The 26155-nt window shown below is 40.8% G+C and overlaps 3 protein-coding genes and 1 long non-coding RNA gene across 6 annotated transcripts in view; all 4 read left to right on the top strand.

The window, feature by feature from the left end:
* The first annotated feature begins 2867 nt into the window (after nt 1-2867).
* Nucleotides 2868-6994, top strand: pa2g4b (proliferation-associated 2G4, b). Its single transcript, XM_015967898.3, has 13 exons — nt 2868-3066; nt 4072-4200; nt 4276-4381; nt 4452-4521; nt 4621-4713; nt 4787-4850; nt 4921-4999; nt 5073-5151; nt 5244-5377; nt 5494-5588; nt 5905-6032; nt 6112-6165; nt 6256-6994. The coding sequence occupies exons 1-13, from the start codon at nt 2979-2981 to the stop codon at nt 6313-6315; spliced, it is 1179 nt and encodes a 392-aa protein (XP_015823384.3). The 5' UTR covers nt 2868-2978; the 3' UTR covers nt 6316-6994.
* Nucleotides 6995-8179: 1185 nt separating this feature from the next.
* LOC139061586 (uncharacterized) lies at nt 8180-9005 on the top strand. Its single transcript, XR_011516749.1, has 4 exons — nt 8180-8254; nt 8348-8374; nt 8584-8606; nt 8736-9005. It is a non-coding gene; the product is annotated as an uncharacterized lncRNA (long non-coding RNA).
* A 2163-nt stretch (nt 9006-11168) lies between these two features.
* esyt1a (extended synaptotagmin-like protein 1a) lies at nt 11169-21721 on the top strand. Its single transcript, XM_015967897.3, has 31 exons — nt 11169-11637; nt 12133-12174; nt 12625-12759; nt 12825-12898; nt 13100-13172; nt 13253-13342; nt 13427-13482; nt 13642-13762; nt 13848-14024; nt 14558-14640; nt 14795-14843; nt 15087-15176; nt 15255-15350; nt 15420-15491; nt 16050-16136; nt 16551-16700; nt 16992-17174; nt 17250-17426; nt 17630-17712; nt 17781-17829; nt 17934-18023; nt 18568-18663; nt 18806-18877; nt 18951-19037; nt 19150-19296; nt 19509-19630; nt 19751-19846; nt 19926-20057; nt 20135-20240; nt 20922-20971; nt 21046-21721. Exons 1-31 carry the CDS (start codon nt 11311-11313, stop codon nt 21071-21073), a joined length of 3240 nt encoding a protein of 1079 aa, XP_015823383.3. The 5' UTR covers nt 11169-11310; the 3' UTR covers nt 21074-21721.
* Nucleotides 21722-23969: 2248 nt separating this feature from the next.
* fmnl3 (formin-like 3) overlaps nt 23970-26155 on the top strand; it is a 35772-nt gene continuing 33586 nt past the window's right edge. For all 3 annotated transcript variants that reach the window (XM_015967900.3, XM_070544617.1, XM_015967899.3), the window contains exon 1: nt 23970-24509. In XM_015967900.3, the coding sequence (XP_015823386.3) occupies nt 24396-24509 (114 nt within the window). In that variant the 5' untranslated portion in view covers nt 23970-24395. The remainder of the gene's footprint in view (nt 24510-26155) is intronic.

Genomic DNA, 26155 nt, shown 5'->3' with positions numbered 1-26155 from the left:
GTGGCCACCACCGCCATTTTGACCGTGTCACAGGTTCCGTCAAGCCCAGACAATTCCTCAAAAAGGAAGAGAGGTGGAGCTGAGGGTGGGGCTGTAAGGCTGGGATCAAATGACGACACCCGGTCGAACTAGCTACAAGCTAACCTGAAGCTAACCCTGGCTAATCCAAAGCTAAGGCGGAAGTGGGAGCTAAGCTAACCTAGATACAACCGTAGCTAACTCTGTGGAACATCAGCTACCTGAAGCTCACACGGAGTTTAAGTGGAGGGTTGCAGCGCTTTTTCATGAAAAGTACCTTTCTGTGAATAAAAAAGTATTAAATCAGTAAGTTTATATGTTTTTTTTCGTAATGAAAATATATTTTGCTTTGAGCAAGGTTTCAATATTTTTAACGTACCGTATTTTCTGGACTATAAGTCACTCCGGAGTCGCACCAGCCACAAAATGTATAATGAAGAAGAAAAAAACATATATAAGTCACATTTTGAGGGGAATTTTTATTATTTTTCTTACAAAATCTGAGACCAAGCCAGGGCTGGACTGGGACAAAAATTCAGCCCGGGCATTTTGACTGGAGACCGGCCCATCACCTGTTTTTTTTTTTTTGGAAAAGTCATTAAGCCTTACTCTGTTTCTGACACACACCAACATACACTTTCATGTTGGTAATATTTATGTATCAATCTAATAAACGTAAACCTACACCATCCTTCCTATCCTGGTATTCTAAAAAGTACTTAGTAAAAAGGAAAAAAGACCACTTGATTAAAGTAACACCCCAAACAATCTCTAACACTTGGTAGAAACCTGACATTAAAAAAGAGAACTATTAATCAATAATGAATATTAATATAAAAAAGACATTTATGGAAATTTTCATAAACTGTTTTATTACCACACCAACTAGGAAATATTTTTACAATACATTTAAAAAAGAAAAGAGACAGAGAGAGGTGAGATAAAATAACTAATTGACCATTTGAGGTCTTTTTTTAGCGATCGTACTGGTGCAGTATCTAGAAAATGTGGGGAAAATGCTGACATCATATTCAGTATTTACTTCTGTAACTATTTGTTAGTATGTTAATACGAGTTGCAGTATTTATAGCTATCCTGTTAGGGTGTGTAATTGTTGGACGGAATCTTTAAAGAGCAAGTCACCCCAAATAAACTTTTTTTTTTGCTGATAAACTAAATAAACGAGTGTCTAATCGTGCTGCAGACACGTGTCGTCAATAATTTGGCACTTCAGTGCATCTTAGTTCAAATTTAAATATTCTGCCTAAAACTGTCAGTGTTGTGCCGTTGTCAGGTAAAAACTCTGCACTGTATTTTAATTTAAATCTGCCACCGCTATTGGCTAAGAAGTATGCTATGATGTAAACTGGTACATTTTGATGTCACAATGCTGTCGTGAGCCTGAGTGTGTGTATTTGTTAGCGGCTCCGCCCTCTCGGTCTGCCAGGCAAAAGCATGTGTTGCATTTTTCAAACATGAAGTGGGAGTGGAGTTAGACTCTGGTAGGGGTTGACACATAATTAATAAATTATTTGTGTATGATTGTGTGCATTTAGAATATCTATATTAAAGTCTCCACAAACACTAACTTATGATTATTTGTATTTAATTCTACTGTACATTTCTGAAAATTTGTTCTGAAAAAATAATTCATTATTAATAATTAATTATGAAATATTTTGTTTACAAATGAAATTCTTACCTTCTTAACTAAATATTTAACTTTAAGTTAATATTTATCATCTAAACTAAATATTTAAGTTTTTAACTAAATACTTTGATTACAAACTAAATATTTACCTTCTTAAAAATATTTTTAGCATCCAAATGAAATATTTAACTATTTAACTAAATATTTTGTTTACAAACCAAATACGTGTCTTCTTACCAAAATATTTCACTTTTTAACTAAATATTTCGTATACATGTTTTTATAAATGTTAAATGTTTTACCAAATAGTTTGAAGTTGAAACATTTCCGCTGTGCCCTATGGTCAGTCCAGCGCTGGACCAAGCGTTTCACATTGCAAGACAAGTACCAGTAACAATAACAGAATAATATGCCGCAGCAGCGCGCCACGGTCTCCAGCAGAGGATGGTGGTGTTTGAAACCCTCCCAGCGAGACAGGGGAACTCATTCATGGATCGGAGTCGGCCCGCAGCAGTGTGGTGTAGCCTACATAATTTGTTATATAAGTCGCTCCGGAGTATAAGTAGCAGGACCGGCCAGACTATGAAAAAAAGTATGATTTATAGTCCGGAAAATACGGTAGTTATTAGTATTTGAGATAAATTAGCAGGCTAAATACATTTCATATATTTCCAAAACTTAATGCTTGTTTTTATCTTGTACAGCCAATAGCCTTTATTCTGGACTCAGTATGATTCACCAAAAGTAAAGAGACATTATACAGATGAAGTAAACACAAGATAACTTACTGAAAGAAACAGAATTATAATGAGAACCAGAACAAGAGAGTCTGATAACAGTCATGTGAAAATAATAATTAAAATAATGTATAATAGAAATAAAAATATATTAGAATTAGTCTAACTCACTGTGATCCAAATAATAAATCAGCCATAGCTGATTAGCAATCATGAAATGAGGTCTGGGAGTTTTTAAGTTTCATTCTTTTATTACATTTTTTTCTTAGATCTGTTAAAAGGTCACCATGGCAGCTTGTGTGTCTTCAACATCGGCCTCTCCCTTTTGCTCCCTTTTGGAGCTGACGACTCCATCTTTGACGACACGGAGCGACGAGTTTACCATTAACTATCTTGACTAGAAGGTGCATTTGAAAGACCAAGGCGTGGTCCAGCGTTCGTGAGCTGTGGGTTGAAGTCGGAAGGGGCGGGGTGATGCGCAGCGTGGAGTAGCGTGGTCCATCCTGTGACCAAGCGACTGACACCCGCCGGGGGGAAAAAGTTACAGAGTTCGCGGTCAGAACACTGCCAACATGTCGGGAGATGATGAAACGCAAGAGCAGACCATCGCTGAAGACTTGGTGGTTACCAAGTATAAAATGGGAGCAGAGATTGCAAATCGTAAGAGAGATAACTAGCTTTAAACTGGCTAGTTTGGATCGGTTTGCAAGTACCCCGATCCGTCTGATGTTAGCTAGCAGCTGTGCCATGTGCCGCTGTAGTAACGGGGCTATATTAGAGCAGGGAGACGACCAATATGTGTAGCAAAGAAAACGTGAATGTTTCTAACACTTCGACAGATAATTCCGCTCTATTATCAGTATTTTGTGTAGCTGACACACATTGGCTGGCAGAGCTATATAGCTAGCTTTGTAGCTGAGCTAACCGATTAGCAACCACGAGCTAGCTGTATCTGCAGTAAAGTACTGGTTATTACTACAAAACGAGTAAGAGTCCGATTTCCACTAATCGCACCATGTGTTTTTATACAAATCTGCAAAAGATGTAAACATATTTCCACGTTATTAATAATTGGATGCCATAAAATCTTTTATAATCAGATTGATAATTTTGATTTTGATAGTCCAACATAATAATTTGATATTTGACCATTGTTAAACAAATTTCTGCATGTCATTAAAATTTAACCATCCTAAAGGTAATGTGATAGTTAGAGAAATGGAATGGTTAAAGGCTGTTTTAGATGTATTAGTGTGTTAAACTACGATTTGTTGTAAAAATGTTAATTTCTAGACCTACACTCACACGTTTTATGATAATCACATATAAAAGTGAACATTTGAGCTGATTTTGGTTAAAGTAATAAAGTTGAATTAACAAAAAAACAACCATTAATGTAGTTGACACAATTTTAAATCAGTTTCTAAATATCCTAATCCCCTTTGACATCAAAGACACAGTGTCCTTGTGAATTTTGTGTTACTGATCTGCTTATCTTCATTTAATTCACCTAATTCCCTCTCAGCCATGTTTTTTAAAGCTGATATGCAGCTGTCAGACATTCTGTGACACAGACCCCATTAAGCATTCTCAAATATCATTTTGAAACACATTTACTGTCAGATTTGTATATATACATACATTTAAAGATAACTTGTCCTACAGAGGCTCTGAAGATTGTCGCTGCAGCAGCCACCCCTGGGACCTCTGTGCTCAGCCTCTGTGAGAAGGGAGATGCTTTCATTGCAGCAGAAACTGGAAAAATCTTCAAGAAGGAGAAAGATATGAAAAAAGGTGTTTTGCTGTTTTTATAAGTACAGATAATGTCTCAGATTCAGAGCTCCCTCATTCACTGTTGTTCTTTGTCAGGGATTGCCTTTCCTACTTGTGTGTCCGTGAACAACTGTGTCTGCCATTTCTCCCCTTTGAAAAGTGACCCAAATATCATCGTGAAGGATGGGGACCTTGTAAAAATGTAAGCTGCATTCTTATTTTTTTTGCCCCTTAAGCGTGTCGATACATTGTGTTGTTCTCTGTATGTGCAGTGATCTGGGCGTGCATGTCGATGGTTTCATCTCAAACGTGGCTCACAGCTTTATTGTTGGAGCCACCAAGGTGTGTTGAACTATGTGGAGAAATCCCACGTGCACATTTTGCACCATTAACAACTAATTACACTTTTAAGTGTTTAACCTGACCTGTGTGTGACCTCAGGAAAACCCGGTGACAGGCCGGAAAGCCGATGTTATCAAAGCAGCTCACCTCTGTGCAGAAGCTGCTCTGCGTCTTGTCAAACCAGGAAACCAGGTAGAGCTCCCCACAGATACGACCTTTTGATTCAGCCAATCAGATTTCTGTTCATTGTGTCTTTTCCCAACAGAACTCACAGGTCACAGATGCCTGGAACAAGATTGCCAAGTCCTTTAAGTGCTCTCCGATTGAGGGTAGGTGCTGATTTGCATTTTTTTCCTGGAATTTGGAGCACATCCGGCTGATTTTATTTCCTGTCTACAGGCATGCTGTCCCATCAACTTAAACAACATGTGATCGACGGAGAGAAAACCATCATTCAGAACCCGACGGACCAGCAGAAGTGAGTTTTGCCCAGCAGACGGCTGAGGCGTTCTGTGTGAACACCGGGTGATCTGATCAATTTGTATTTGTAGAAAGGACCACGAGAAGGCTGAGTTTGAAGTGCACGAGGTGTACGCGGTGGATGTGCTCATCAGCACTGGGGAGGGGAAGGTCAGATAGAATTTAGTAGAGTTGGGCTCTTTGTGTAGTACTTGAAAACATCACAACATTGTGAAACTTTGTTTTATTTATTTGCAATTCAGGCCAAAGATGCAGGTCAGAGGACCACCGTTTACAAACGAGACCCCAACAAGGTGTACGGCTTGAAGATGAAGACGTCTCGCACATTCTTCAGCGAGATGGAGAGACGCTTCGACACGATGCCTTTCACTCTGAGGTAATGTTTTCATGCCTCATCAGATGTTTCACCCAATTGTTTTTTTAAATAGTCTCTAATATAATGCAGATCTGCACCAGCTCCCACCTTATTTCTGTTTTGCTTTTTATCATCAGGGCGTTCGAGGACGAGGGCAAGGCCAGGCTGGGTGTGGTGGAGTGCGCCAAACACGAGCTGCTGCAGCCGTTCACGGTGCTACATGAGAAGGAGGGTGAGGGGAATGAAAACCAGCTTTGTTGGTCAAAATAACTGGAGTTGAGGTGAAAGACTTCACAGCGTACTTGTAGCTTTACAGCACCGGAGGTTGAAGCCTCGTGGGCCGGTGCTGCATGGTTTCTGGACAAATCTGATCAGACAGTCAACCAAATTATTTGGAATGGGAGGAGCGATCCATTAGTAACATTTAATTTATGCTGGGAGAGAATGACGTGTTGTAACCATGACTGCTTGATGTTTAGAAATGTAATCAGATTATTTAATTCATAATATCCATAAATGTCTCCATGCTGCCTTCTGTTTTTGTTCAGGTGAGTTTGTGGCTCAGTTTAAGTTCACCGTGCTGCTCATGGCTAACGGACCTCTGCGGATCACCAACAGCCTCTACGAGCCAGAGCTCTACAAGTCCGAGCTCGAGGTGGAGGATCCGGATCTAAAGGTGAGACATGTCTGATAGATGAGACATCTTTCTCCGGAGCAAGTCGGTTTTGACCTGAGAGCTTTTTCTCTCAATTAAGGCGTTGCTGCAGAGCTCCACCAGCCGTAAGACTCAGAAGAAGAAGAAAAAGAAGGTGACTTTTAGATTAAGGGGACAGTTTAGTGAACCAAAACCACATTTTCCAGTGTTTTTAATCTTTTGTTTCCCATTTTCTTTACAACAGGCTTCAAAAACAGTTGAGAATGCAACAGGACAGGCGATGGAGACAGAAGCTACTGAGTAAATTGTCAGTAACTGGTAACAGAGATGTGATGATCCAAAGACCAGACATCACGATTTTTTTTGTCCCGGCTGTCTGAGGCACTCAAGGGCACAGCCGCTGTGAATTTCTCTGGAACTAACTGATGTCAGTCTGGGATGATGCTGCTCCTGAAAACTGTCACTCCACCTCAGACACACACACACACACACACACACACACACACACACACACATAAAATTAGAGAATAACCTACAGTCTTCACAAAATCATACGACCCCAGTAAATGTAAAAATCCATGACCTTCTCTTTGAGTTACTGCATTTCTACAGTGAGTTTCTTCCATGCCTTTGAAGACATTGTGGATGTTTCACTATGACACGTTGTAACACCCGTGCTTCTGAGCTAACTAATCACAGCATTTATACCACTATTATGTAGATCTGATTCCTGTTTCCAGGAGTCTAGAGTTCTCTTCCCAGTCAACATTTTCTAAAAACTGACACTGTAAGACTTGTTTTCCTGTGGTTCACCGTGTGCTCCTATCAAGGGTTCAGCCTTCAGTCCTCTGGTGCCACTACTGAGTGTTAGCGTTTGTCTTTACATAAGAACTCCATACCAGTTAAATATATGGATGCTTTTGTAAAACTAATCCCATGTTCAGAGATTATTTTTGGAAACAATAAATAACCATGTGGCATCATTTGTGTGGTTGGTTTTTTATTTAGCAATGGTAAATGGTTGAGTTAACTTGATTTCTTTAAAAAGGCTAAAGGTCCTAACGTGGCTTCAAAAATTGTTGCATGCAAATATTTCTTGACATTTCATCTGAGTGAAAATGACTTGCTTTCCAAAGAGCTCAAATGTGGGATGTTCCTTTCACTGTTTGTATTAAATTGATGTTTGCTGCTCAATTTTTAAAAATTCAATAAATGCCAGTCTCAAGAAACCAGAAGTTCATAGTTAGAATAGAATAAACTTTATTGATCCCACAATGGAGAAATTCACTTGCCACAGCAGCACACCTGACGAAAAGGAAGAAGATAAGGTTACAGGTAAACACACAAGGGCAATGAACTATTATTGTAATGTTTTTGTGTTTCCAGAACTATGCAGCCTAAAGGACACAAACTAATGTACATCCGGTATTGAACACACTGATCATTGCATTGATAGTGTACCAGGATAATGCCAGTACCAGTTAAACTGGGGAGTTATGCACTGTTATGGCAGAGGGGTGTTCTGTTTTACATCTGGGATGTCTACCACTGAAAGAGCTGCCCATGGTCTCAACATCGGAATGCAGTGGGTGGGAGAGGTGGAATTAAGAGCTAGGTTTCTGGTTCTAATGTAGCTCTATTGTCTGCTTCTTAATATTAATAATGTCATTATACCATAAACAAAGTTTGAGATTTTTATTTCAGCCTCATTGGCAACAGCAGGCTAAAACGCTTTCTTCTAAATGGCTAAACTGATGGGAGGATAAAATACTCTCTTCTAATTGACTACAACCAACAGATCAAGTTTGTAGTTCATGCATTTTGCCAGCAGAGGGCGGCCATTGCCTTCTTTGTTCATGTAAACCCATGTGTAAACCATTAGCCTGGCAAGCCAGACTAAATAAATTTTAATAAACTTTGCAAAGCAAGAATTTGAGTCTAGTTCACTAGGCTAGTAAACCATAGCATTAAAGCTAAGTTTGAAGTGCTGATGTAGATCCGTCTTCTGCTCCTCTTCTTTAATATGAATAATCCCAAAATACCACAAACAAAGTTTTAGGATTCTCTATTTCAGTGGATTTTGTTTTGTTTAGCTCAGTTTATCATGATTTATCCCCTCTCCTGGGTCCAGGCCTTAAAAACTCAATGTCCCATGTTCACATGTCCACCGTGACGTAATGGTTTTTATAAATACTTTGTCGCGAGAAAATGACGTCAGATGTGAATCGATTCGATAGCTTTCGGTAAGTGCTAAATGCTCTTCTCAGAATCCAACGTAATCGTCTTTATATTCTGATGAAATAAGACCACATTTGACATAATCTTTTTGTTTTCAGCACTCCCTCCCTGAAATGAGAGCTAAGGTTGGTATTTTAATTTATTGTGGGTGAACTAGTCGAGTTATTAGTAGTGCTAACGTGCTAACTACTGCTAGCAAGCACGAATGGTTTGTAACAGCTGACTGCCACAAAGTAAAGTTTTCAAAGTACACATTTAATAAGATTGTTCGGTAGTTTTTAACATGTGTTCACAGTATTTTTTTTATTTTTTGCCCTCACGTTGTCCCTCGTAGTGGAGGAAGAAGCGCATGCGCAGGTGAGTTAGGCATTTTCACCTTCGGCCCCGTTTATTATAAAGCACGGTTACAGAAAGCTATCAAGTCACATTTCAACCAAATTAATTATTTAATTTATTCAAAATGGTCTTACTTGTTTACGTGTTCAGGCTGAAGCGCAAAAGAAGAAAGATGAGGCAGAGGTCCAAGTAAGATGTCCTCTTGTGTCCCAGCTGGGACATTTGGGTTCAACGGTCCAGGCCAGCTGAGAGTATCTGGAAACCCAGGATCCTCCTGAGTAAAATCTGAAACCAGCAGCTGACCATCATTGAACACCAGATGTTAAGCTCTTCCTCCGGGACACTCTGGATCCAGATTCCTCAACTTTTGTCATTTATTTTTGTTCATACTGTGATTAAAGGTTTTGGTTTATAAACGAACCTGCTTGTGGTCATTAAATAAGATAATTTAAGGCATTTGTTTTAGTGATGCATCGATATGAAATTTTTGGACAGATATATTAAGATCATTGTAATGGCCGATAACCAATATATGCCGATAGTTATATACAGACATTAATGCTTCTAAAAGCAGCAGATTCTGTATTCAATAAAAACCATTCTAGCTGAATTTATGTTATGTACACACAACACACACTTACGCTTCTGAGATGATTACAATGACTGACATGACTAAAGTGTACATCACCCCCCTCATTCTCTGAAACAGGCAAACAAATGGCGACAAGATGGAAAAAATATTGGTTAATAATATCGGTCCCTTTTTTTTTTACCGGACAGATACCGATATATTAAATGACAACATTGGCCAATACCTACGTTGATGCCAAAATAATGTCCGTCCCTAATTTGTTTTCAATGGACGTCTTCAAAAGAGAAATGAGTCACACGTCAAAGATTCGTGATGCACAACCTATTAAGATTCACTACAAATTACCAGAATGTTAAATACATCATGCATCAGCTGTCTGAATATAAAAATTGAAACAATACAGTTCAGTGGAAATATCTGCAACACGTGTTCAGGTACCTGCAGCAGGAGTCCGTTAGTGTTCTACACAGGAATCGGGACTTTGTCCTTGTAAACTATTTTACTGTTGTACTTTCTCTTTGTCCTTGTAAAATGTCTCATATTTCATGGAGTCCTCCGCTACATAAATTTTAAGTAGCTGGCGGTAGCTCATCCTTGTCACCGTTTTTATGAAGATTTATTTTTCTAAATGCTCGATAGTGCAGCAGTTAACAATGTCACCTTGGTGAGAGAGTGATGCGTTTTCTTTGATAGTTTTAGTTTGTCTTTAATTTGTGTTTTGCGCGCTAGGACAAACCGCCCAGTGGACATTTCACAGTTTGCAGCTATAATTAAGATAACGTCCACTAGAGGGCAGTACTCACACTAAACATTTAGATGCACAAATAACTAACTTGTTACTGTTGTAAAAAGTAGTCCATCTACTTTCTTACATCAGTGAAAAACGGGAAACAAAATACCAAAAGTTTTAATTTCACCAAGCATGCAACATGAGAACAAAAGCAAAGTAGAGATGAAGTTGTCTCTAACTCATGGTGCTGGTTCTGTTTTTAAAACCCCTGATTGACACGAGACCCAGTTTAGACCTTTTATGCATCCTTTCACCAACACTGACTCGTGATTTGCTTCTGCCGGAGACCGAGGGACTGTTACTTTGCAGACTCATCGTACAGTAACATTATGTAAATGTTAAATATATCTGTCTCTTAATTCTGGGGGATTTTAGGCCCTGCTGGCTATTTTGATTCCATTGCAGACAAAAACAACTAAATTACAACAGTAAGAAAGTTGTTATTCGGATAAAGATCAAAATCAGACACAGCACGGCATAACACACATCTTTATTCAAAATGCAATGCCCAAAAGGGGCACAAAATAACATTAAATATTGTTAAAATCTAGAATGTACTACTGTTTTTATGTTTTGTATCACGTGACCCCCAGGGCCACTGACTGACGTGTTCCTCATGCAGACTGGGTACACAGAGGATCATCAATGCCTCCTTCACCCTTAGAGCAAACAGAAGTGGGTGTTTCCAGGCAACAGAGGGTTATTTTAAACCTGCTGTGTTTGTTTTTTGAATAAAATAAAGCTGCAAAAGAGACACGTGGAAAAAACCCACCTAAGCTTTAGGAATACCATTCTGCCATGGCCTGTAGATGTTTGGCGTAAACTTTTACGCAGCTTTTTTATGGATGAGCAAATATTGCAGCAGTGCTCTTCCACTGCTGCCTGGTTACACCGGGAGAGGATATGGGTGCAACTAAAAGGCTTTCTGTGGGGAAACCTGTTGGGGCTGCTGCAGTGGACTGGAGCGCCTGCGCGTAAAGGGGGATTTATTCCAATCAGTGGGTTTGCAAAAAGATAACGGACTAAGCTGCCTTGGTGTGTTTTATTACTAATTTATTTTTATTTTAATCGGTATGATGACATCATTTTTAGTAATATTTGACAGTGTGAAGGAGGACTTAAATGCGAGCCCGCCCTCTCAGGTTTTAGTCTCTGCTCGCCCAGCTCTCCTACAGAAGCTTCATGAAATGCGGAATCAGTGCCCTGCGGACCTGAGGCGGAGCGCCGTGCAGAAAAAAGCTGCTGAATCCCGCAACTAATCCCCCACACTCGATGGTTTCGGCGCTCTGACCACCCTGTCGCAGAAGCAGGTTGAGCTACAGTGAAATCAGACGGGTTTCTCCATGCAAGCCGCGGATCCAGAACCGGGGATGACGGGAACCGCTGCACCCAAAGCCCCGGCCTCACCGCGCCAGCCCCCAGGTGAACGCGCAGCCGGTGCGCTGTGGGCGTTTGGAAAATCCCTCGCTGCGCTTTTACCTGTCTACCTGGCAGGTTATTACGGCTTCAGCATCAGCATCGTGCTGTTCGGGCTGATGATCTACATGGGATGGAAGCACAGCCGCCTGGAGAAAGAGATGAGACTCAAGTCTTCTATGTTCCTCCTGGAAAACGAGAAGGAATTCACCACTGAGAGAGCTTTCAGAAGCAAAAGGGATTTACCTCCATGGGTAAGGGGAATGCCATTGTTTTGGTTGCACCACCAGTCACATCATGCACATGCGTGAAGCTGATCTTCAGCTGTAATCCTGAAGATTTGTTAAATATGGAGCACATGCATTGAAATGAACTCATCGCTGTGGACCTGCTTTTGACCCTATCTGGCTTCAGAAACCAGATGAGTCATAAACATCTGTCAGAGCAGAGCGGAGGCAGGGATCACCATCACCATATCAGGATAGAAAATATTGCAAGCTGTGGGTAGGAGTGTGTGTCTGACTCTTGGTGTTTTTGTGGGCCAATAATTGATTAGCAAACTGCGTAGTTAATGGTTTCCTGAAAGCAGTCAGTTAGCTTTTGCCTTATGTGTCAAACTTAAAAATGTCGTAAAACACTGCCTTATAATTTGCTTTTCTTGTGAAAAATAAAAAGACACAAAGTGTAAAGCATTATTTTATTTTGAAGACCCGTCTTCACTGACATACTGGTGCGTTGCTCATCCACAGGTCAATTTTCCAGATGTGGAAAAAGTAGAGTGGCTGAATAAGGTACGTGAAGCTTTACCACAATCAGCATTTAATCGTGTCACAATATCCACTTCACTCACTCAAACAAACAGGGGACATGGAAGCCTGGCATGTATTATTTAGATAAAGAATATGCACGTGTGGACTTTAAGCGAGCCGGCTCTCGTGGCAGCCTCTTCATCCGAGGAGATAATCTGTCGGTGTAATTAAGAGGCAGAGAGAGTGGTTCAGATCATATCACCACTACTTTGTCTCTGTCAGTGCAGTAACTTCCCATCAGCACAGTGCAGGACGAGTGTGGATGTGAATACTAATGATGGAGGGGAAACTGCAGCGTAACTCAGGATGACAATTGTACTGATCATTGCACACCTAATTCATCTAAACCGAAGCACATTAGATTCTTTGTTGATAGGTTTCTTTGTGTCACTCGGATCAGCGCTGACAGAAGCTGAATGTTCTGTCGTGCAGATCCTGCAGCAGGCTTGGCCCTTTGTCGGACAGTATCTGGAAAAGCTGCTGGTGGAAACCATCGCTCCTGCCATCCGAGCGTCCAGCATTCACCTGCAGACTCTGAACTTCACTAAGGTGAACCTGGGAGAAAAGGTATGACCCGCTAATATATAATCCATCAGTCCTGAATGAATTGAAAGCATCTGTTGTGTTCACAGGCCATGAAGTTGGTGGGTGTAAAGGCCCACACTGAGCTTGATAAGAGGCAGGTGATGCTGGATTTGTACCTGAGGTAATGCACCTTTCAAGCTGTTGAGTCATGCACAGCTGCAGTATGCTGCAGAGCTCTTCCATGCTCCTGAAATACAACACTAAGAAGTGTGTTTCTTTTTAAGAGCTGTGTGTACTTAACACACACACAGAACAGCTCATTAAAGCTGCCTCCCTTGTTTAAACATTTGTTTTTAAGTTTGTCTCTCTTCCTCCCCTTCAGCTACGCTGGCGATGTTGAGATAAATGTGGAAATCAAAAAGTATTTCTGCAAAGCAGGAGTGAAAGGAGTCCAGGTATGGTGGGAAATATTCACATGCCTTAGCTTGGTGTTTAGTCTAAAACCTCTTTTTCTGCACCGTTTTTCTTTCCGCAGCTCCATGGAAAGCTGCGTGTGATCCTGGAGCCGCTAATAGGAAATTTGCCGCTGATTGGAGCTGTCACAATGTTCTTCATTCGCAGGCCTGTGAGTGTTTACACGTCTGCCCTCCAGAAGCTCGTTTCTTACATTTATTCGCTAATCTTTTCTCTTTTACACGTTTTCATGTAGAAACTGGAGATTAACTGGACTGGACTCACTAATCTGTTGGATATACCTGGTCTAAAGTGAGTTTTTAGGATTTATATCTTTGAATGTGTTCATGTCTTTGCTTTGTTAAACCATTCTTGTTATAGAGCTGTTATAATTTATTATAGTAACAGATGCACTGCTTCATTTGCAGATTTTTATGGGTGCCAGACAATCATCCTTGTAATATTTTTCAGTGCCATGTCAGACACAATGATAATGGATGCTATAGCTTCTCAACTGGTGCTTCCCAATCGTCTCACCATCCCGCTGGTGGCCGACCTGCTCGTGGCGCAGCTTCGCTCCCCTCTCCCAAGGGTAATTCCTGAAAATAAATAAAAAATAAAAAACATCCTGATGCTTTCTGAATTTTCACAACTTTTTATGCACGTTATGTCTTTAGGGAGTGGTTCGTATTCACCTGCTGGAGGCTGAGGACCTGACCGCCAAGGATACGGTCATCAAGGGCTTAATTGATGGGAAGTCAGACCCGTATGCCGTGCTGCGTGTAGGAACACAGATCTTCACCTCTCATCATGTTGATAGCAACCTGAACCCACAGTGGAGAGAGACGTATGAGGTGAGGAGCCTGGAGGGCTGGAGCACAACTAGAAAGGATACGAAGGTTTGATTTAATATTCGAATTCTGCACCGCCTTCATATCCATGTGGTTAAAGTTCTGGCTCCATATTGGCGTCCTTTCTTTGTGAAGATGCACTCAAGTCTCTGACAGTAAGCATGCTGCTGCTCCTGCAAAGATAAACAGTCCTGTGAATATTTTATCTTTGCTAACAGGAAGCGACTGTTTCTTAAATAAGCAGCCACTTGCTCAACGACACATTTGTCATTTCCTTCAGATTACAACATTTGATCCAGGAACTGAATAGAAATTAAATGAATTTTTGCACATTTGGGAAACTTTCTTGCTGTTGTGATTCTGTTTGCATGCCCTTATTTTAAAGCCATTTGTGGTTTTATCTGTATTTGTTGTGTGTTTCCGTTTGTGTGTGTGTGTGTGTGTGTGTGTGTGTGTGTGTGTGTGTGTGTGTGTGTGTGTGTGTGTGTGTGTGTGTGTGTGTGTGTGGCTTTTGTCCATTTACGTGTGTGTGTCAGGTGATTGTCCATGAAGTGCCTGGTCAGGAGTTGGAAGTGGAAGTGTTTGACAAAGACCCAGACCAGGATGACTTCCTGGGGAGGTAGTTCACTCATTCACATTCGTTCTCTCTGTGCTTCTCGTGTCATTTCCATGTTAGCTTTTTCTCACTGAGGTTTGAGTTGTTCAGTAAACTGGTTGGATTTTGTTTTAAACCCACAGCTTTATTAATGGTCTTCTCTGTGTTTGATTTTTAGGGTAAAAGTTGATCTTGATATTGTGAAGAAGGCCAGAATCGTGGATGACGTGAGTGGAAATACTTTGGAGATTTAGTTCCCTTTTTTCTCGTTGACCAGAATCTTAAAAATCACCTTTGTTGTTTATTAAATTGTGTAACCATCTGAGTAATCATGTTAGCATGTGACACTGGAGACACCATGTGCCTCCTTATGATCTGATCTAATCATTGTTCCTCCAGAAACCGAGTCAACGAATCAGCAAAAAAATCCGTTCTTAATAACCTTATTTTATTTAATTTTTTGCTCACAGTGGTTTAATCTGAAGGACGTCCCATCTGGCAGCATTCACCTGCGGCTGGAGTGGCTTTCGCTGCTGTCCTCTGCTGACAGACTGAGTGAGGTGAGTTTGTTGAATGTATGTCTGTTTAAACTGAGTTTATTAGAGAAAAATTCATCCTTTTTTAAAATTTTCTGTCAGGTGATCCAAAAGAACCAAAACCTGACCACTAAGACGACCGATCCTCCATCTGCTGCCATCCTTGCTATATATCTTGACCAAGCTTATGAGCTGCCTGTAAGCACATTGCTGTGTTATTTACATGGTTTGTGTCGGGTTTTCATTGATGTGTGTAAAATGTTCTAGATGAGGAAAGGGAACAAGAACCCAAGTCCAATGGTGCAGATTTCCCTCCAGGACACGACCAAAGAGAGTAAAGTGAGTGTTGGCACATCTTAAAGGGGCAGGTCAGATAGTTAGAAGCAGAATTTTGAAGACAATCTTATGAATGATTAATTTGTCACCTGTTACATGTGAAAAGTATTTTCAATCACCTCAGAGTTTTTGTCATGACTGACATGCTAACTGCTAGTCAGTGGGATCAGTTCCAGAGTGAATTGCTGACGTCACAGAGATAGTGTCAGGACGACATCTTGAATCAGGCGAACACTATTTTGTAAATCTTCACTCTTTAAACCAGCATTGCAGTTATTCACATATAATTACTTCATCTGGTTCAAAGTGGGAACGTCAAGCCAGATTTCTGCCAGAATAATCAAGAAAAGTAAAACCCACAATCGTGTAAAGGTTTGTAAAAAGTATTTCAAAATGGCAAAAATTCACTTTGCTGAGCCTAGCTCAACGATCAAGTCAAAACCATTCAAACCCAGGTTATTCAAATAGCTACCAACATCATACCACTGGTTATTACCCTCTATAGAAACTCAATACAGCAAATTATGCTTTAAGCTGAAACCTTCTGGTCCACTCCTGCAGACGTGCTACGGGACCAACAGCCCTGTGTGGGAGGATGCTTTTACCTTCTTCATCCAGGATCCTCACAAACAAGACATCGACATTCAGGTGAACCCTCTGTCACACCCTGTCCTGTCTTCTCCTAGGTTGTAGTCTGTGTCTCTGTTAATTGCTCCCACCTGCCTCTTGTTTCCCAATCACCATAGCTCCCGCTCCTCGTGTATTTAAACCCCTGCTGTTCTGTGTTCCATGTGGTGTCATTGTTTCATTGTCCAGCGTGCGTCCTAATAAACCTGTTAAGTGGATCTTACCTGTCTGCCTGCTTCCTCCCTGGTCTGGATCCTCGCCTTTCCTCGGCTCACTTCACCGGCACGCGTGACACCCTCACTGTTCTCAGATGAACTCGCAGCAGATTTCCTCTAATTATTCACGCTCTCTACAAACAAACACCTTTTCTTTTACGGTTTTAGCTTCTAGCTGTTCCTCCTGAAGTCTTATTCTCCTTTGACGTGTTTTGACCAGGTGAAAGACGACGACCGCTCCTTTTCATTGGGCAGTCTGAAAATCCCCTTGAGCCGCCTGCTGGATTCTCCCGAACTAACGTTGGATCAGTGGTTCCAGCTGGAGAACTCTGGTTTATCCAGTCGCATCTATTTCAAAGCTGTACTTCGGGTCAGTATTATTGTGTAAAGAAAACATCAAGATAGCAAAATATAGCATTTAAAAATAGTCACAGACTTAAACAAGAGAAGTTGTAATCAATTATGACTTTCACAAGAAATTAGTAAACATTTTTAATGAATGAAGACATTTGGTTTGTTTTAGAGGGACAGTGGGAATTATATAATGTTTTGCAGTGTAAATATAACCCGTTGTAGCTAAAAGGCTAATTTCCATTGGTGGCCCAAAGGCAATAGCTGTTTTGCTTGACTTTTGCAAACAAAAACCTTTGTTTCCGGATAGATACTGTGGCTCAGTGATGACACCACTCCCACAACTCCGTCTCCTCGTCCATCATCCTCCGGATCTGGAACAGGCCAGGGAGAAATCACATCAGACCTGAACCTTATGTGGCCAGGCGGTCTCTCTAAAACTCAGCCAACGCGACCACAGAACACCACACCTGATCCAGAGTTTGCAACTGAGGTAAAAAAAAGAAAATACAGTTTACTGGAATTAGGCAGCAGCAGGCAGCTGTTTTATTTATTTTTCTGCACACAGGGAGTTTTACGAATCCACCTTGTGGAGGCCCAGAACCTGATAGCCAAGGACAACTTCATGGGAGGCATGGTGAAAGGGAAGAGTGATCCCTATGTCAAGATCCGTGTTGCTGGTATAACTTACCGCAGCCACACCATCAAAGAAAACCTCAACCCTGTCTGGAACGAGCTTTACGAGGTGTTATTGCTACAGGCGCTTGCTTATTTTTGATCATTTGTGCAAATTGTGATGGTTGAGCTTCAATTTTGTGTATTCTTGTTGTGTCCTTTCTTTTTACCATTTTACAATAATAGAAAAGGATTTAGACAGAATATTAAAGGTTTGTACTGTTAATATTTAAAGTAAATGAACAAAAGCACCTTTGTTTTGTGTGTGTTCAGGTGATTTTGACCCAGCTTCCAGGTCAGGAGATCCAGTTTGAGCTGTTTGATAAAGACATCGATCAGGATGATTTTCTTGGCAGGTATTCTTGATGTTTTTGTGATTGTGATGAAAGGGAGACATGTTGATGAAATGCAAGTGTATTTGCAGGTTCAAGCTTAACCTGAGAGACATCATCAGTGCACAATTCATCGATACGGTGTGTGAAATGAGTCTGACGCGTGTATTTTTAACCCTAACCCTAAAACATTATTATTCTCATTTCCAAACTAACACATGCATTTTTGGATGTTTTTGTTTTAGTGGTACACTCTTAATGATGTGAAATCAGGTCGGGTTCACTTGGTAATGGAGTGGCTGCCCAGAGTCTCTGACCTTGTCAGACTGGAGCAGGTTAGATCTGACCTCTCGGGTTTACTTCATTACTTTTTTCTTTAGAAATTTAAAGATTTTACTCGATCTTGATGACATAACAACCACATTACAGCCCTGAATTAACTATTCTAAAACCAAAGTGCCAGATTTTATTTAAGGAGAGATACCAATCCTGATTTTATTCCAGTGATTAAGTGCTGTAACAAGTGAATTCCCCCACTATGGGATCAATAAAGTCTATTCTACTCTATTTTATTCTTTATTTGAAGGTAAATTTGGCTTTCTGTAGGATTAAAGGCCAAAACAAAGTCATGAAATATGTCTTCTTGTTAAAGACTAGTTAAATACACAACTTCTTGTTGCTTAACGTAATTTCTTCTCAAGTAATTTGGCTTTCAATGTGGAACAAAGCAACAGGAAATAACTCAGTTTTAGGAGAGTGTGACATGAAAGCATGCACTCCTTTTTTTAGCTCTAGACTAGTTTGCGTGTAATGTTATCAAAGAAACCTAGACCACAAGGGTTCTGATGCACAATGTCACACATTTCCTATTTGCTGCAGGTCCTGCAGTATCAGTCGCAGCAGTCTTACCAAAACAAGGTTGTGCCCTCAGCGGCCATGCTGTTTGTGTATGTGGAGCGTGCACACGGCCTGCCGGTGAGTCATTAGGGTTTACTTGTTGGATGTTTTTAGTGAAATTGCATCATAAAGTCAATGTCCACTGATTAGCTACTGATCGGGTTTGTTCCTGGTGTCCAATGTAGATTACATTTTAAATATATTTATTCTGTGGTTTCAGCTGAAGAAGAATGGAAAGGAGCCGAAGGCTGGAGTCGAGCTCATACTTAAAGGGGTTTCATGCAAAACCAAAGTAAGAACCAGACCTGAGCAAAAACACACAAAATCAAACTCTTTGCCTTTCTTTCACAAAATCTCCCCCGAAGGTTTACGAGCGATCCACATCTCCCCGATGGGACGAAGCTTTTCACTTTTTGGTTCGTGATCCGAGAGATGAAATACTCACGGTCAAGGTGAGAGAAAACGTCTCAGTGAGTTGAAGCTAGAAGAATTCAGTCCGTTCTCACCATTTACTTAAGCAAATGAAATGTGTGTGTGTGTGTGTGTGTGTGTGTTTGGACCTAGCTCTCCCACAGCTGGGGGCAGGCTCTTGGGTCCTTGGCACTTCCCCTGAGGGAGGTGTTGTCCGAGCCGGACTTGATTCTGGATCGCTGGCTCAATCTGGATGGAGCTCTGCCAGAGAGCCAGATATTACTGAGGATTACACTCAAGGTAATTCAAATGTACAGATTATTTTTGCTTTGTAACATTATTGGCCCTCTTTTGGTGGAACTTGTCTTTTTGTATTTTTAAATAAAGCTGTAATAATGTAATGAAATACATTTTTTAAATTGATTTGAAGTTCTTGATAATAAGCTACATTTAGCTCCTTTAGCTTGCATCTTTGAGTTTGACATTTAATTCCAGCCATATTTGTGTTGCAGGTCTTGGACACTCAGTTAGCGGTGTGTCGTGGGACTCCTGTTGGGGAAGTCAGGGTAGATGAAGTTGTCCCCAGATGGGATCCTTCTCATCTGGACCTCAAACACAGAAGTGGATTCTCCATGTGAGTCAGAAGTGCTGTTATCTTTTTCTTTTCACCGTTCTTCTCCTCAAATGCAGATGTTACACCTGATCCAGTTGTGATGTGTCAGAAAGCTGAAGTGGAAATAAATTGTGTCTCTAGGGCCAATGAAAACGTAAACTCCACTAGCCAGGTGAAGCTCACCATCGGCTACTCTGCAGAGGAAAACAGGCTCTTCATCACTGTTCACTCCTGCAGGTCTCTACAGGCATCACCTCGTCAGTTTCTGTCAGAGCAGTTGGTACCACCCTTCACCGTGATCTATGTTCCTCCACAGAGCTTTGGCTGCCTGCTCCAAAGACGGCGCTGACCCGTACGTTTCCTTCATCCTACTGCCTGACAAGAAGGCCACCACCAAGAGAAGAACCGCCACCAAGAAGAGGGACCTGAACCCAGAGTTTAATGAGAGGTTAGGCAGCAGATGAGACTGTTGTAATAGCAATACAAAGGAAGGATTTTCTCTCATCTTTCTGTTTGGTTACGTAGGTTTGACTTTGAGTTTTCCCTGGAGGAAGCCATGCAGAAAAGACTGGACCTGAGTGTGAAGCACAGTGTCTCCTTCATGAGCAGAGAGAAGGAGCTGATTGGAAAGGTACATCAGAGCAGCTGGGTGTCTGGAAGGACACCTGTTTGTAATTACGGGTGCAAAAGTGTGAAAACAGGAGTTCAGATTTAATTTAGCTTTAATGATGAAAAAACATTTTTTACATAATATTTCTGATTATAATCTCTGTGTTTTTCATGCAGACTGAACCTGAAAATAGTCTCCTACACCTATCTCCCGCATTAGCTTCTGATAGAAAAACGAAAGCTCTACGTCACACTGTCACAAAGCATTCATGAACTCCTCCATCTTGGCTCATGACTGTAAAGGTTGTTAGTTTAGCGTCCAGGAAACGGCACAGAGTGTCTCAGCTGGCTGAAGCTAACTGTTAGCATTAGCAACTCAACCACACAGCAGAAGCTCCTCCAGGTGTGTGCTATTTGTGGTGAAAACATCAACGTTACAAGTCAGGGGCAGAGTTGCGTTGCTGTTGTCTAGTCCGAGGCAAGATGTCTAAACATCAGCAAATAATCCTGCCGTGATCTGCCACTCTCTGCTCCAGCAGACTCATCCATGCTGATCCAGTCACTTGTGCCCCCCCCCCCCCCCCAATACGATTTGCAAGGCATTCATTCCGACTAGAGACCATTGCAAATGTATTGATTAAACCAGTGTTCCATACCGTTAACATAAAATTATGATCACTCTTTTATTTTTTCTTGCTCTCAGGTTCAAGTGGATCTGGACCAAATTGACATCAAGACCGGTGTCACAAAATGGTAATGGTTGTAAAAAGAATCGCATAGCAACTTTGTTTGAGATGATCAGAACTAAATCGCATTTTTTTTTTCAGGTACGATTTACAAGCAGAGAGCAACTAGATGAATCTGATCTTCAGCACCGTACAACATTGTCTTGCTTCTGTGATCTGTGAATTCTGCATTTTATTCAGCTTCAATTAAATATTTCACCTTCATTTAAGACGCAGCAAAATGTGATCATCCGTATTTATGATGAAAAAAATCTTTACATGTTGCTCCACCATCGTGACGCATTTAAATGCGCTGAATCTACTCTGTGCTGGACAGATATTTTAGCTGATTAGGTATTTGGTAATTATGCAACTGTGTTGCATGACTAACCAACGTTATATGTGTTTAAAAGCATGTAGAAGTCTTTGAACTTTAATATAAAAAAAAGCCTTATATTTATGGATTCACAGCATCCAGCACATTGGAAAGAAAATTTGTTTTTATTTTAACAGTTTTAAAATATTCCAACATGATTTTGTTTCTATCATTGCCTTAACTATTACAACACTGTGCACAATTTACTTGTGTTTTTGAAATACGCTTCCATGTTTTCTATGTTTTTAATGCTAATTTCATGAATTCACTTCTTACAAAACTTTTGACCCTCATGTAAACCAGCAGGATGATACTGTAATTAGAGTCGAAATCACTGTGCTTTTATGGAGACATACATTTATAGAAACACATTGCTGGTGTGACAGCAAACAAATGCTTCTCGGTGTGTTGAGTGTTTGTCGTGCTGTTGCTCTCAGCAGTGTTTATATTTTTTCACGTAGAGCAGTAATGACCTACTGAGGGCCGTGCTAGTGTTCACACTGTGGAACAGAGATGTGAACAATGATCTGCAGTAATGACTGAAATGTTTTGTAGAGTGTCAAAAGTAAAGCGCAGAGTGGTTCCCACACCTTATAGCTTCCAACCTCCTAAAAGATGGAGAGACTTATAATCCCATCAGTACAACCATCGCTAATAACACACTGGCATGATGAAAACACAAACAGCCTCAACATCCATTATACTATTTATATGGATTTTTGACAACGGTTTTTATCTCTTGAAACAATTATGGGTAATATGTGCCACTAGCAGTAATTTGTATGTTTTTTAATTTCTGGAAATCATTGCAAGACTCCTACTTTGACCCCAGCTTTGGGAACCACTGCTTTGACATACTTGGAACATGTCGTTGTGTACCAGCTGAAGTTGTTTATTAAAGTTTGCACTCATGAAGCAAAGCAAATTCTTTTTTCTCTTTGTTAAAACTCAAACTATGTTCATTTACATATCAGCATTTTTATCAGCATGATAGATAGATAGATAGATAGATAGATAGATAGATAGATAGATAGATAGATAGATAGATAGATAGATAGAATGTCCAATAGAGCAAATGGAATAGATAACAGGTGGGAATTATTGTCAATTAGCAAGACATCCCCAATAAACTAGTGGTTCTGCAGGTGGTGACCACAGACCACTTCTCAGTTCTTCTGATTTCTGGCTGATGTTTTGGTCACTTTTGAATGCTGGTGGTGCTTTCACTCTAGTGGTAGCATGAGATGGAGTCTACAACCCGCACAAGTGGCTCGGGTAGTGCAGTTCATCCAGGATGGCACATCTGTGAGCTGTGGTAAGGTTTGCTGTGTCTGTCAATATAGTGTCCTGAGCATGGAGGTGCTACCAGGCCAGTGCATCAGGATACGTGGAGGAGGCTGTAGGAGGGCAAAAACCCAGTAGCAGGATTGGTACCTCTGCCTTTGTGCAAGGAGGAAGAGGAGGAGCACTACCAGAGCACTGCCAGAGCCCTGCAAGATGACCTACAGTGGGCCACTCATGTGCATGTGTCTGCTCAAACGGTCAGAAACAGACTCCATGAGGGTGGTATGAGGTGCCGATGTCCAAAGAGGGGGTTGTGCTTACAGCCTAACACCATGTATGTTTGTTATTTGCCAAACAAGATTGGCAAATTCATCACTGGCATCTGGTGCACTGTGCTCTTCACATATGAAAGCAGGTTCATAACTGAGCACGTGAAAGACGTGAAAGAGTCTGGAGATGCTGTGGAGAACGTTCTGCTGCTTGCAACATAATTCAGCTTGACCGGTTTGGCAGTGGGTCAGTAATGGTGTGACGGGGCATTTCTTTGGGGGGCCGCATAACCCTCCATATGCTCGCCAGATGAAGCCTGACTGCCATTAGGTACCAAGATGAGATCCTCAGACCCCTTGTGAGATCATGTGCCATTGTGGTTGGCCCTGGGTTCCTCCTAATGGAAGGCAATGCTAGACCTCATGTGGCTGGAGTGTGTCAACAGTTCCTTCAAGACAAAGGTATTGGTGCTATGGCCTGCCCTTTCCCCAGACCTGAATCAGAGTGAGCACATCTGGGACATCATGTCTCGCTCCATCCACCAACGCCATGTTGCACCACAGACTGTCCAGGAATTGGCTGATGCTTTAGTCCAGGTCTGAGAGGAGATCCTGCTGTTGTCAGCACATTCCACTAAAGAACAAAATACCTGCATGCAAAGAACAAAGTATTTAATAAGAATATTCCATTCATTCAGATTTAGGATGTCTTTTGTTACCTTTATTTTTTACATTTGTCCTTAATGCCATTTTCTTTAACTTATATTACTTTTTACTTTTATACTTTTGAAACAAATGCTTCAAAACACTTTTAATCAAGTAAAAAGCTTATTTGAACTTCTTCAAAAGTCTTTTCAACCCACAATAATTTCTACCTGAATGCTTTCGACACCGCTGATGTAAATAAAGGTCATGTTCATATTTCGCCACCAGATGGGAGAAAAGGGCCGTCAGACTTTTTTGTGTTCAAAGGCTCGGGAACTTGTAAATGATCGACACGCTATGACACCAATAGAAATATCGTAATCCCCTAAAATGGGCGGGGCCACACAATTGGCTCCGCCCTCTAAGTGGAGGCAACGGCAAACTGCTTAATCAGTATCACACAACAATAATGAATGGAAACACGGAGTAGCCAAGAAAGTTGAGGAGCTTCTGAGACTATGGGTCAGCACTTGAAATCGTTTTTTCTGGATAAAAAAAAAGACAAAGTCCATATTTTTTAAATGATGGGTTGGCCGGTGAAGTCGGATACTTCATTCTGGAAGCGAAGGCAGCTGTATTTTTGTAGAAACTTTTGATTTTCCTTCTTTTTTCTCCTCACGCGCGTGGTTAAATGGCATTTTGGGACAGCACAACGAGACTTCAGCGCTGTCAGCTTGTTTACCTGGAAACTATCTGGATTTTTCTTTGAAGAAAACTGGAATACTTTTGTTTATTATTTCCACTTGGGTCAACACCACCGAGAGAGGGTGAACCTTTATAGTTTTTTTTTCTAAATAGAACATTTGTGAGTGTATAAAATGGGGAATATAGAAAGTGTTGACGGCCATTCGGAGATGAAACACCACATCATGCCTCTGAAGGTGCCCATGCCTGACCCCACCGAGCTGGAGGAGAAATTTGCCATTGTTTTGGTAAGTCTGAATATTGCATTATCACCCAGTTATGTTCTTGTTTAAATCACTATTACTTTGAGTCCATCTGCCATTGTAAAGTAACTCAGTACTCCTGTAAAAGAAAAAAAGCCTGTTTGATGTGTGTTTGTGTTTACACATCCCTGTCTTTGTGGTCCATCATGATCCTCCGACTTGCGTTGCCCCGCCCCTCTCTCTCTGCGCGCTGTCCCCTCTCTCCTGCGGTTCTTTTGTCTCCTAAAGTCAGACAACTCAGCAAAGTGGCAGCATGGTCAGAGGAAGATGAAGGGATTTTTTGCCTTTCTTTCACAAAGAAAGAAGAGTAATCCACCTATTTGAGGTCGCATCAAGACTTTGTTTTCTAGGTGAAACATCTGAAGACATTTTCTGAATTCCCCCAGAACTCCCACACCGGAAAAATCTTCTCCTCCCCTTTTCTGTCTTTTTTTCCTTTCTCCACATCAGAAAGGAGTTCAGCTACTTTTTATTATAATCAGCACACGCACTTCAGCTGCCATCATTATTATCAACACAAAGATGACACAGAGACACTTTTGTTTCGATTCAAAATTATAGAAGTGATCTCTATCATGTGTGCCTGGAAAACCTTCTGTGTTTATTACTCATTTACAGGTCAAGTGGTGAAGAGGTGGGTTCAGAAAGATAGACAGTCTGTCAGTAACTCAGTTTTAACTTAAATACATTTTATTTATAAGATTGTGTTATTCTAAGGAGCTCCAGGATGAGTTAGGCATGTCATCAGAAAATCGGAGACAGGTGAATGAAAAACACAGAAATTATTCCGGTGTAACTTGTTTGGTTCTTTTTGGCCTGTTTTGTTGTATGGATTCATTTTTGGAGAACCAGAATTTGGATGTGAAGATTTGAGCCAATTTGGGTCTGGCTCAACAAATGCAGCTAATATAGCCAATACTGGAGCACAAACACTCTGTCATCTTTATTAGGTACACCTTGGTGGGTTGGATCCCTTTTTCCCTCTAGAACTGGCTTTTTGTTTGTTTTGGACATAGATTGTAAACAGTTTTCAAAACATTCCTCAAAGATTTTCATCTTAGCTCCACATAGTTGCTGCATATTTGTCAATATCCCCAGTGTTTGTTTGTTTATTTGTTTATCCCCATTGGCTGCTGTAAAACAGCTGCTATTCTTCCTCTTTAGTATTAATTACATGTATTATACTTACACATAGCGTACACAGAAGTCTCTCTCACACACACACACACACACACACACACACACACACACACACACACACACACACACACACACACACACACACACACACACACACACACACACACACACACACACACACACACACACACACAACCTACATGCATTTAGAAAATTAAACTCAATATTTAAAAGCCCTAAAAATCTACCTTAATTCATACATTAACCCAGAAACACTGCTCACCTCTACACACATCTATATAATAGATGTAAACACCCAGAAATAAACATATACACATACATTTATACTTACCTAAAGTACAAAATCTACCTTTAGGTTAATAAAAATATTTGAAGCTTTTTCTGAAATTTGTTTTTGTTTTGTATCTTTTCAAATCCTAGAGTTTTATTGTATTAGAATCTAATGCAAGAGATAGGTGTAGGAGACTATT

Source organism: Nothobranchius furzeri, chromosome 15 (genome assembly GCF_043380555.1).
Source record: "Nothobranchius furzeri strain GRZ-AD chromosome 15, NfurGRZ-RIMD1, whole genome shotgun sequence".
In the NCBI taxonomy this organism is placed as follows: domain Eukaryota; kingdom Metazoa; phylum Chordata; class Actinopteri; order Cyprinodontiformes; family Nothobranchiidae; genus Nothobranchius; species Nothobranchius furzeri.
This window is presented reverse-complemented; position numbering and strand designations above follow the sequence as displayed.

Bases quoted from the DNA above. Each gene is read 5' to 3' on its own strand.
- pa2g4b (XM_015967898.3), top strand. From the start codon at position 2,979: ATGTCGGGAGATGATGAAACGCAAGAGCAGACCATCGCTGAAGACTTG. The intron at 5,152-5,243 runs GTCAGATAGAAT...TTTGCAATTCAG, and splicing joins TCAGCACTGGGGAGGGGAAG to GCCAAAGATGCAGGTCAGAG. The intron at 5,589-5,904 runs GTGAGGGGAATG...GTTTTTGTTCAG, and splicing joins GGTGCTACATGAGAAGGAGG to GTGAGTTTGTGGCTCAGTTT.
- esyt1a (XM_015967897.3), top strand. From the start codon at position 11,311: ATGCAAGCCGCGGATCCAGAACCGGGGATGACGGGAACCGCTGCACCC. The intron at 12,175-12,624 runs GTACGTGAAGCT...TCTGTCGTGCAG, and splicing joins AAGTAGAGTGGCTGAATAAG to ATCCTGCAGCAGGCTTGGCC. The intron at 19,297-19,508 runs GTAATTCAAATG...TTTGTGTTGCAG, and splicing joins TACTGAGGATTACACTCAAG to GTCTTGGACACTCAGTTAGC.